Source organism: Rutidosis leptorrhynchoides, chromosome 2 (assembly GCF_046630445.1).
Source record: "Rutidosis leptorrhynchoides isolate AG116_Rl617_1_P2 chromosome 2, CSIRO_AGI_Rlap_v1, whole genome shotgun sequence".
Taxonomy (NCBI): domain Eukaryota; kingdom Viridiplantae; phylum Streptophyta; class Magnoliopsida; order Asterales; family Asteraceae; genus Rutidosis; species Rutidosis leptorrhynchoides.
In genome coordinates this window covers 41,725,789-41,737,839 of record NC_092334.1, presented here as the reverse complement: position 1 = coordinate 41,737,839, position 12,051 = coordinate 41,725,789, and the positions used below count along the sequence as shown (strand labels likewise).

The window sequence follows — 12,051 nt, the reverse complement described above, 5'->3', positions numbered from 1 at the left end:
TATTTCTGACTATAAACTTATACTTTTTCTGTTTAGATTCATAAACTTAAGTTCAATATGAAACCATAGCAACTTGAATCACTCAAAACGGATTTAAAACGAAGAAGTTATGGGTAAAACAAGATTGGATAATTTTGCTTGTTGTAGCTACGTGAAAATTGGTAACAAATCTATATTAATCATATCCTAGCTAACTTATATTGTATAATACATGTATTCTAATATATTATGTAATCTTGGGATACCATAGACACGTATACAAATGTTTTGACATATTATATCGACCCATGTATATATATTATTTGGAACAACCATAGACACTCTATATGCAGTAATGTTTGAGTTAGCTATACAGGGTTGAGGTTGATTCCAAAAATATATATACTTTGAGTTGTGATCTAGCCTGAGACGTGTATACACTGGGACGTGGATTGATTCAAGATAATTTATATCAATTTATTTTTGTACATTTAACTGTGGACAACTAGTTGTAGGTTACTAACGAGGACAGTTGACTTAATAAACTCAAATCATTAAAACATAATAAAAATGTTGTAAATATATTTTGAACATACTTTGATATATATGTACATATTTGTTATAGGTTCGTGAATCGACCAGTGGCCAATTCTTACTTCCCGACGAAGTAAAAATCTGTGAAAGTGAGTTATAGTCCCACTTTTAAAATCTAATATTTTTGGGATGAGAATACATGCAGTTTTATAAATGTTTTACGAAATAGACACAAGTAATTGAAACTACATTATATGGGTGAATGATCGAAGCTGAATATGCCCCCTTTTGCTTGGTAGCCTAAGAATTAGTAAACCAATCTACTAATTGACGCGAATCCTAAAGATAGATCTATTGGGCCTAACGAACCCCATCCAAAGTACCGAATGCTTTAGTACTTCGAATTCATTTTTTTATCATGTTCGATGGATTTCCCGGAATGATAGGGATATTCTTATATGCATCTTGTTAATGTCAGTTACCAGGTGTTCATCATATGAATGATTTTTATCTCTATGTATGGGATGTATATTGAAATATGAAATCTTGTGGTCTATTATTACGATTTGATAAATATGTAGGTTAAACCTATAACTCATCAACATTTTTATTGACGTTTAAAGCATGTTTATTCTCAGGTTATTATTGAGAGCTTCCGCTATTGCATGCTAAAATATGGACAAGATTCGGTGTCAGCATGATTGTATAATATTGTTTAAAACTGCATTCGAGATTTACTTTGTTGTAACATATTAATATTGTAAACCAATATGTATTGGTAGTGTGTAAGTGTGATATTTTTAGATTATCAATTCTTGATAATCTAGGTGGTGTCTTTTTAACCTTGTCGAAAAAATAAAGGTTATGGTTTGTTTTAAAAACAAATGCAGTCTTTGAAAAACGTCTCATGTAGAGGTCAAAACCTCGCAAAGAGATCAATTAATATGAAACGTTTATAATCGATATGAACGGGACATTTCACAATGTAGGCAATACACCAAAAAAAATATACTAATGTAGGTCACACACTATAAAAAAGTATATCAATGTAAACAAAAGGTAACATGTTATCGGCTAAACCGGTTAAAGTGTATCAGTGTTCATCTTCAACAGAAAAATTCGGCAGAAGCTATGGTGGTCCATGGCGGTTTATGGTGGTGCAAATCGAAGATACCTCAATACTTGACCAAAACTCATCAAAATTTGCAGTTAGCTGCGTTAGATCATTCTAAACATAAACCCATTGATGGATCTCGATAAACATCAACAGATTCAGAGTTTTTTCATCATTATGCGAAGAACGTGACCATTTTAGTCTCCGAAATAATCCATAATAATTTAGAGAAAAGTAAAAATACATAAGTACTTAGAATCATGTCATTATGATTTCTGCAAATTTATAGATTCTAACTCTCTAAATCGAGATCGAATTTGGAGGTCAAACTACGCGTCAAAAGTCAACTAAAATTTCACAATTCAAATTAGAAGATTACAGGTGATTTCAGGTTAAGCATATGATTTTCGAGGATTGCAAGCAACTTTCGTGCTGGATTCGTTTCCTAAAAAGCAACTAATCTCGATTTAAATTTTTGGTGTTCTTCATATTCATCGCGACTGTTCTTCATAATATTCGAAAATTGAGTGATGTTTCTGGCACATTTCTGGCACAAATGACAGTGATCGAGTGTTGTTAACAACTATACTTTTCATGAAGGAATCATTAGCTAACAAGATCAAAATCGCAAGATTAATTTTTGGTGTTCATGACAAAAAACTGCTACTGGTTAACAAAGTTATACTGGTTTATATTAACACATTATTTTAATGTATATAGCGTATAATAGTATTAATTTGGGTATATGGCCTACATTGAAGAAAAAAAATGTATATGACTACTGAGTAGCCTTAACCCTTTATTTTATAAGTACATTACTTGTAATGATGATGGACATTTTTAAGTGATATAAAAAATGTGAGTGATATGACAAAGCTGTAAAAAGGTATAGATCGATAAAGGTTGTTAGTAATTTGGTAAGGCAGACTCCAACTAGAGGCATTTTCTTTTTTAAATAGTCAAGAAGGGGGAAAGAGAGGGAAAATAGATAAAAACGTAGAAGAAATGGGGAGTGAATGTCACTGGTCATCATTCTTGCACCTGTGCTTATCTCGTCAACATACCTGGTAATGCTCCAGTAGGGGTGATCTACTGTTACAATATTGTCACATATATAATAAACATTACGTTACATATCCTCTCATTTCTCCCGTCCTATAATAACAGTTATGTTTTGAATTTTATGGTTTTTTATTTTCAAGTTTGACTTTGAATAGTATGTTTATATAAAAATACTATTCGATAAAATTATATCAATAGATTAATACTACAATATATTTTTACCAGTATAACGTTCATAAAGTATTATATAACACAAAAATAATAATTTGATGTCAAAGTTGAAAAGAACAGACATTTAAAGTCAAAGTAGGACTAGTATATTATTTATCATTATTTAAATGTCCAAAACAAGTTCTAAAGGAAATAGAAAGGATTTGCTGCTCTTTATTCTGGGTAGTAGCAAAAATTATAAAAAAATTGTTTGAATATAATTGAACTAGGTCTTATCTTTTTTTGAAAGATGGGTCAACATGTAGGTAGTTTAAAAACATTTAACCTATCTTTGATGTTTAAATGGTTGTGGATGTTTCAAACACACCCGAACGGTATATTAGCTGATGTGATTACATTGGTTTATGGTAGTTAGAGGGTCTAAATGGCCCTATTTTTTACGTGGTGGGGGCGTGGTGTAATATTCTAAAGGCGTTAGATCAAGCAAAGTAAAAAGGTTTGATAGTAAGTTCCCCGTGCAATTCAGGGTAAGGAAATGGGTTATTTATTCGTTTTTGGTTGGACACCTAGATTCTTGATGTCCCTTTATGTGAAAGATTTAATATATTGTATCACTTGGAATTAAACCTATCATGTTATGTAGCAGATCGTCTTGTTGAAGGTACGTGAATTTGGAACTGGAGACTTAATTGATGGTGGGAGAAACTTAGAATCGTCATATGAACTGAGTCTCATAATCGATGCCAAATACATGTCTTAATAAAAGGTTGTAATGTAGGCTTTTATGACAACGAAAATAGTAATTGTGATAAAAATTGGAAGAGGGTGGTTGAAGATTAAAAGTAGTTTAACCAAGTTAAGTACATAAATATGTTTGGAAAAATAATGAAAAGTTTTCTTAGTCGGAATCTGTGGTTCCACGAGTATTAAAGTAAATGACTTTAACATTTACATTCACTTAATACCTAAAACATATCATTAATTTGTTTCGTTTAAACACACTCGTAATTCCACGAATCATTCACTAGTTATTTCTATGCCTCTACGGTCTCCTCTCATCTTTTTCCTCAAAAAATTCATTGCTAATGCCTAATTCTCATATCTCATACTCCGTATATTATTAATTACGGAGTAAAATAATAGCAAATCACAAGGACTATACGTGTAATTTTTTCAATAAATTGTGTAGTTTTTATTTATTAGCCTAGTTGACAGCTAGATAAAGTTTGGGGGTGTATTTGTATATTCCTAATTTCTTCCATACAAAATTTTCCTAACATTCCCCTTTTTTCCCCAAAACAATCCACAAATGTCGTTGAGCTTAGGCTTATCAATGGCTTCTTCCACTATCCATTGCTATTCACCTACGTCATCATCATACCGGAGAACAACGGTAGTTGCTAGAAACAGTAGTATTAAACCCAGGCTACCTCCGTTGAACCCTAAAGATCCATTTCTTTCAAAACTCGCATCAATTGCTTCAACTTCACCGGAGAAGCTTCTGAATCGACCGGTTGACTCCGATACGCCGCCGTATTTGGACCTTTTTGATTCTCCCACGCTCATGGCTACTCCTGCAACAGTACTCCTTATACCTTTTTTTCTACCATTTAATTGAAGTAGTATGTTTTAAACTAGGGCTAGGGTTTGGGTGCAAAAAACTACTTCAATTTGATTTATTTATATATCAGATAAACCTTCATTCACTATGTGGTAATTGTTAGTTACGTTAGGCTATCATCTGTTTTTTAACATAGTACTTATGATGCAGTTGTCAAGTTTGTAAATTATTCGACTTGAATTATTCATATTGTGATGTTTGGTTAAGTACCAATTTTCGAGTTCTTATCGAAACTCTATGATTTAGTATTATTAAATCAATAACTGTAGTTTTTGTATTAGGTGGAGAGATCGGTTTCATACAATGAGCACAGGCCAAGGAGGCCTCCTCCAGACTTGCCGTCATTGCTTCTCCACGGAAGAATAGTTTACCTTGGAATGCCGGTAACAACTGATTCTGTTTCGTGGATTGTGTTCTTCTATATACAGTTATACACAACACATAGGGATATTGACCACTACTAACTGCCTATTAACAATGTGATGCTTTCATTAATAGCATATCTTTTAAAGTGTGCGAGTCTGTGTTTTTTCAACTTCATAACTCAGCAACAAGTTTTAGCCAGTGAAAAAGGTGGTTTAATGTTTACTATACGGCTTTCATATGGGGTGGATGTTTACAATACATTACTAAAGAATCACGGGAACTTATTCATTCAGTCACTTCAACTGCTTGTCTGCTTGTACTTATGGCCTTTTCTTTATAATTTTGCATTAGCTGGTGCCGGCAGTTACAGAGCTCATCATTGCAGAGTTAATGTATCTACAATGGATGGATCCAAAAGAGCCTATATATCTTTATATAAATTCTACAGGAACTACTCGTGATGATGGTGAATCGGTGAGATTTTCTCCTCCAGCGTCCTTAATCTAGGTCGTTGTTATGTCATTGTTCCAGACAGACTTATCAATGTATTCTTTTTAGTAATATCATATTAGACATTGATAGATGTTGGATAATAAAAGTATAAAACCTATGATGCTTCCTTAAATGTCTTTTTCACTGACAAAACAAATACTTACAGGTCGGAATGGAGACAGAGGGTTTTGCGATTTATGATGCTATGATGCAATTGAAAAATGAGGTAACGTGCTTGCTTTTCATTTTAACGTGCTTGCTTTTCATTTTATGACTATTCTTGTAGTATAAATCTAATATTGTTACTATACATTCTCTTGGAAAATTACAACTCTTTAAAGAATGATACAATTGTTGCCTCTTATTATGGCACACATTCTACCCTAAAAGTGTATGTATGTATAGGGGCAGGATCAATGGGGAAGTAACCAATCGGGGGGAAGCAAATTTTTTTTTTTTTTTTTCGTTTTTTTTGAATTTTTTTTTTTCCGGCATCAAGATCACACGAAAATATGAACATTTAGAAGAGACACTTCGTGATGAATGTTATTATTTAGGCGGAAAAACGATCGACAAAAATAACATTCAAGATAATATTGTTCGTGAAGAATATGAACGTTCTTTTTCATGTTTTGTGAAGTAAAATTTAGCCCGATTTAGGGTTTAGGGTTTAGGGTTTGGTGTTTCAAAACACCAAACCCTAAACCCTAAACTCTAAACCGTTCGTGTTAAAAACTCAATCTAAATCCTAAATCTAAACCCTAAATCTAAACCCTAAATTTCTAAACTCTAATATCTAAACCCTATAAACCCTAATATCTAAACCCCAATAGCTAAAACCTCAAAATACGCTCGAAAAACACGATAATTGTTATATATTACTTCTTCGAGCGTTTTCCCGCCAAAATAAAAACATTTATCACAAAGTGTCTCTACTAAATGTTCATATTTTCATCTCATCTATAATGTTCGTGAACAAAGTTTTTTCAAAAAACGAAAAAAAAAAAAAAAAAGTTTTTGCTTCCCCCCACTTCCCCCCGATTGGTTACTTCCCTCTTGATCCTACCCTTGTATATATTTTACCTGTAATGTCCATTTTTGAAAATTGTCCATCTTCTTACTTTTTTTACACCTAGTCTGACATATGTTGTTACAAACCCAGATTATGACAAACTTAGCCCCACACATGAATGTAACATCATGCAGTTATATACTTTGCAGAATGAATTGATTTTTATATATGGTGTTTTCAGTTCTTGTTTTAATTAATTATGGTGCAGATACATACTGTTGGAGTTGGAGCTGCTATTGGTCATGCGTGTCTCTTGCTTGCTGCAGGAGCTAAAGGCAAAAGATTTATGATGCCACATGCAAAAGGTATGATTGAAGTTGGTAATAAGTCGCCATCTTTTGTAACTAATTACATGTGTTTTTGTTCTAGCTATGATACAACAGCCTCGTGTCCCATCATCTGGATTAATGACGGGTAGTGATGTTCTCATACGTGCAAAGGAGGTTTGTATCGATTCTTTTAAAAAGTTCATCACTCGTCTATTTTTGTCTTTCGAAATAAGATCATTCGAACTAAATTGCTAAATTCACGCCATTACTTCCCTCATTTTTACATATTGCTTTTCTTTCATTCTTTCTTTCTTTAAATTAATTTTTACTTGTTGTGCCTTCCCTTGAATCAAGTTAGCACCTTGTACTTGATCTATGTATGTCAATCTAGGTTGTGTCTTATCTCAAATGGGTCAGCTAGGTTATATAGCCAAGTGGATATGATGTCATATAGATTTAAAAAAGCTTGAAAGGTACTAAAGTATATATTTTTTAATGCATACAACCCCCTTAAATCTCAGTTTGAAAGATTTTTGTTTTAGCTTGTTACAATATTGTTTTGTAATCATCATTTATCATTGGTTATTTGTGATTTTGTAAAGTTAACAAGTTAGTGTTTGTGGGGTCAATACAACACTTGTTGGTAGTAGGCAGTTCTGCTTTATTCTTTTCTTTCTAATTTGGGATCTTGCATTTATAGGTAATCATTAACAAAGACACACTTGTTGAACTTTTGTCGAAGCACACCGAAAATGTGAGTAATCCTTCTGGTTGATCTTTTCTTTAGTGAACCAGTTATGTGCATATTTTACATAAATAACTCACTGGATGTCTGGATGAACTGTGATATTTAGTCGGTGGAAACTGTAACGCAAGTGATGCGAAGACCTTTTTACATGGATTCCACTAAAGCTAAAGAGTTTGGTGTAATTGATAAGGTACACACACATACATCCATGAAATGTATCTTCATCTGTATTTTAGTCCGAGTAATATAATATTGTTGTTTGGTGGTTAGATACTTTGGCGTGGTCAAGAAAAGATCATGGCTGACGCGGCCCCACCAGAGGCATGGGATAAAAACGCTGGGATCAAATCTCTTGACGCAATGTAGCTTCTTTATTGTGTAGGTATATACGCTTGCTTTTGTGACTGTGGCCTTTGTCTGTTGTTGTATTAATATTGGTGGCTCCTAAACTAATATCTCATCAATTATCAGGGCAGAATTATTACTTGGAAGAGTACATGTGCAAACAAAAGTTGTGTATTCATGTTGGAAATATGTATATGGTAATCAAGGGATCTTCCTGGTATAGGAAACTTAAGTGAAGTTGTTAGATCGATCTACCCAAAGATTACTTTTGATTTGTGCAAGGAAACATCATCAAATATATATGAAAAGAACAAGTAGATATAGCATGCCATGTTGTATTACTTGATTCTTGAAGGTTAAATGTATCGGGGAGAAGCTGTTTTTTAAAAGTATATGTAAATGCATACCTATCTCAAGGTACTTTAGCGAAAGTATCGGTGTTTTGTGTTTGCATAGTCTGGGACTTTAGTGTGTTGGTTTTTGAACATTTACCCTAATCTTGATTTTTGTCCATGCCATCTTTTCAGAGTAAAAAATGTCAAAATGTACACTTAAAAAAATTAAATCATTCTGGTTGGTTTTTGTACATGGATAGGAATACAGAACATGCTATCTGAATCTCTAACTACTAAATAAGCGCTACTCGGACACAAGTGTGAAGCGACCAACTTTTGAATAAAGTTTAGAGCAACCATTTATATAACAAACGATGAACAAAATGAAAGTTGTAAAGCATTCTAACGGACGATTTTTAAATAAAAAAATCAGTAAGTTTCAGGATGGGCAATGGCGTAAGCCTCCAAAGCTTTGTATGGTTTCTCGTAAATTTCTTTTTCAAAGTTTAGAGCTTCTTTAGATGGTTTGTCGTTTCCTTTACAGTTATAAACGATTGTCTGCATGAATACGCTTCCTGCATCAGCAGAAGGCAAGATCTTAACATGATGGGTGATTGATTCCATTATATCCATTAGTATATCTCCTTCAAAGAACTTGACGCTAAAGCTGAAGTTGCTTACATCAATTGCGTCGATTTTATACTTTCCGCTTGCAAATGGAACATCTGTTTTATGTGATCTTAGATTTAGAACACAGTGAATAAGAGTTGAATAATTAATGACATAACTCACAAAATAAGTGAACTTAGTACATTAAGTATAGTTTCAGTATAATAGTGCACTCAATATCTTACCATCACCAAAAGTGAAGAGCTTTATTGTTCCAACACCTCCATCACCTTCGAGTGTCTCGATTGACTTGAAAACTTGAGGGTTGACCTTAGGTGCAACCGTGTCGAAGTCGCTGAAAACATGGAAGATCATTTCAATGGGAAATGGAGAAACAACCTCGATATCAGTAGTGACGGTACTCATAATCAAATTATTTTGAAGAACAAACTTAAGAAGTATGGTTACAACGATATATGAGCAATGTTTATTGTTTTTGAAGGGTTGAAAAGGTGGACAAGAATGATGTTTTTAAATGAATACACAGATCACATGATTCACATCAACTTTGACAGGGTGGGTCTTTTGTTAATATTTGATTGATTATAAACATTAAAAAATATATAATGGCAATTTTGTTGTGGTTTTAATATTCAGAAAGAGCAAATGAATACGTATAGTATTAGATTGAAATTGAATTATATTATCATTTTAAAATTGTTTCGTTGTCGTGTGCAATTTCGGTTGATGGTAATTTAAGGTATCATCAACACCAATCAAGATCGTATATAAGCTTATGACTTTGAATCTTCATTCAGAAAAACAATTGCAGGGTCAATGTGAAGGAAGAATCACGCGCTAATGGTACCGAACTATATACAATTTTTTTTTAACAACGTATTTTTGGCATCAGTAGATCATTTTTTTTTTCAACGACCCTCATCATTTGCACGTAATACACACGTTCAGGCATAAACCCAAACCCGATCGACGGTATCCGGACACATCCATAATAGTACCATTTAAGTCATTGAAATAGTGTAAACGCGGAAATTTCGCTGAGTCGAAAACCACGGAAACCTATATAAGCCCTTAATTCAAAAGATGGTTACTTTCCAAGGATGTCTTTGGCAATACTAGCTGGTAGCTAGAGCTGGAACTTAATAGTCGAAGCTTATATTTCAAGTATATTTTGTAAGCATTTGAGATCACTTTTGAAGCAATATAAAGTTCATATATTTTCACAATGTGTATATTTTGTATGCTTGATTCTGCACCTTTTACTCCTAAAAACAATAATAGAAGACTTCTGCTTTCAACTTTCCAGCACCGGCAGGTGTCAGACCAGGGGCGAAAATAATATGGGGGAGGGGGTGGCAGCCGCCCCCAGTGGATTTGCAATTTTTAGCGCAAATAATTTGGATTTTTCGATTTTGCCCACTGAAATTTTTTTGCCCTAAAGCCTCCATATTTTGTCCCAAAACCTCCAAATTTTGCCCAAAAACCTTCATATTTTGCCCAAAACCTTCAAATTTTGTCCAAAAACCTCATATTTTGTCCCAAAACCTACATATTTTGCCCCAAAAAAGTTGCTACCCTTTTAAAAAAAAATTCGCCCCGGTGAAAAAAATTCATGCTTCTGCACCACTGTGTCAGACTCTATACATCATGTTACCACCTAGCAGTCCTGAAAAACAGTCGCTACTGTCTGGTATGTGATGCTTCCTAATCGAACGATAGAACTCTTTTGGTTTTTGGTTCTTGTAAATAATCCTTGATCGCTACTCACGGAATGGAATTTTAGTGTTGTTTATTCGATACCAATCCAGAACTTCAATTTGCAAAAGCGGATCGAGATCACATAACATTCCAGGAATGCATATCATTAGGGTGGGGTTGACGAGTCATCTCGTGTCAGATGAAAAAACCTAATATTCCCAAAAGCCCCTTGAAAATAGGGCTTCCAACCCCTGGTTAAGGACCTTAGTCTCGCCAAAGCGTATCATTAGATTTGACTACGAAGGATCTCGGCAGAAGACCGGCTAATCAAACAGTTACTAATGTGTATTCTAAAAGCAAACCATATATAGATTATACAGTAACATACGTACTGCATTCGGCTGCATCAGGTCCTTACTTCGAAAGTCACCTCTCACCATGGTCAATCAAAAGCAGGTAATAGCAGCTAAATCAGGCCCTGAAACACCACTCAAAGAAATAATAAAAACAATACAAAACCGACACAAGAATTGCATCATGCACTTCACAACCCGGGAAGCGAATGTCAAATGCCTGATATGAATCCAATACATAACGGGCCGAAGCATTGAAGTAGATTTATGTGTGGTATCCACTTTGCATATGTTACTAACCCGTGAATTGGATTTTGTCGTGTCTACAATTCAGGAACAAAACGAGGTTTACTAACTAGCTAACGTCTGTCTGTGTGTCCTAAAATAGCAAGAAGTATGGTATTCAAGTAACCAATAAATAGCAATTACAATCATAAGCTTCAAAATCTTTAGTGAATACAACAATTTTACTAATGTTCATTCAGAATGGTTATCAAACAGGTAGGAACCAAGTTGAATATATGATTCAGCGCTTAATCATTCAGTTTAATTAAACGGATCCTAAGTTCAATCCACACATGCTGCAATTTTTGGTCAATTTTTGGCTTTAGGTGCAGCCCTCATGCATGTACTTAGGTTCTAAAGTGAGGACTTAGTCTGGAGCATAATCAAACTATAAACATAATAAAAGACATAAACAACACAGCATAAAGACTACTTAATTAAGTGTATTAGATGATTTAAAAATGTTAAATTTACAGTTTACACAACATCTAAATGAGTATTGCATTCATTTAAAAAGAAATCACTATCTTCAATCAAATCTCTTAATGAATCAAAAGTAAAGTGAGAAGAATTAGGATCACTTGTTGGGGACTCCGTACATGAATCCAATCTCTGCTTCATACTAAAGCAACATCCATCTCTATTCATCTTCTTCTTGTTTTTTCTTTTTCCACTTTTAATTCTAAATAAAACAACCTTTTTTGTTTTTGCTTTTTTTAAGGGCTTCTTCTTCTTCGTCTGAGTCTTCTTTTGGTAAACAACATCACCTTCGATTTGTTGATCGTCGGACATAAATGTTCCCAAAAAATGAGGAATTTATATTAATTTTGATCGCAATGGAAAGCCCATATGTAATTGAATTACAGAGGACGATGATTACAAAAACAAGAAAGGTGTAAAGATTGCTGTTTTTTTTGGAGTCTTGAAGTTTTGAAATAAAAAATTATTAAAAATTAAAAATATTTATTATTATCAGA

The 12,051-nt window shown here is 33.6% G+C and overlaps 2 protein-coding genes across 3 annotated transcripts; one reads left to right on the top strand and one right to left on the bottom strand.

Annotated features, from left to right (window-relative positions):
* Positions 1 to 4,130: 4,130 nt before the first annotated feature.
* LOC139890771 (ATP-dependent Clp protease proteolytic subunit-related protein 3, chloroplastic-like) lies at positions 4,131 to 8,286 on the top strand. Of its 2 annotated transcripts, none has more exons than XM_071873685.1 (10): positions 4,131 to 4,442; positions 4,763 to 4,864; positions 5,199 to 5,321; positions 5,506 to 5,565; positions 6,620 to 6,716; positions 6,781 to 6,854; positions 7,381 to 7,434; positions 7,535 to 7,618; positions 7,699 to 7,806; positions 7,900 to 8,286. In XM_071873685.1, the coding sequence occupies exons 1-9, from the start codon at positions 4,170 to 4,172 to the stop codon at positions 7,792 to 7,794; spliced, it is 963 nt and encodes a 320-aa protein (XP_071729786.1). In that variant the 5' UTR covers positions 4,131 to 4,169; the 3' UTR covers positions 7,795 to 7,806; positions 7,900 to 8,286. The 2 variants fall into 2 exon arrangements, with proteins under 2 accessions (XP_071729786.1, XP_071729785.1); XM_071873684.1 differs by having other exon boundaries at positions 7,699 to 7,810.
* A 251-nt stretch (positions 8,287 to 8,537) lies between these two features.
* LOC139890770 (root allergen protein-like) lies at positions 8,538 to 9,143 on the bottom strand. The gene is made up of 2 exons (XM_071873683.1): positions 8,963 to 9,143; positions 8,538 to 8,833 (listed from the first exon to the last, which is right to left on the bottom strand). Exons 1-2 carry the CDS (start codon positions 9,141 to 9,143, stop codon positions 8,538 to 8,540), a joined length of 477 nt encoding a protein of 158 aa, XP_071729784.1.
* Positions 9,144 to 12,051: the final 2,908 nt, after the last annotated feature.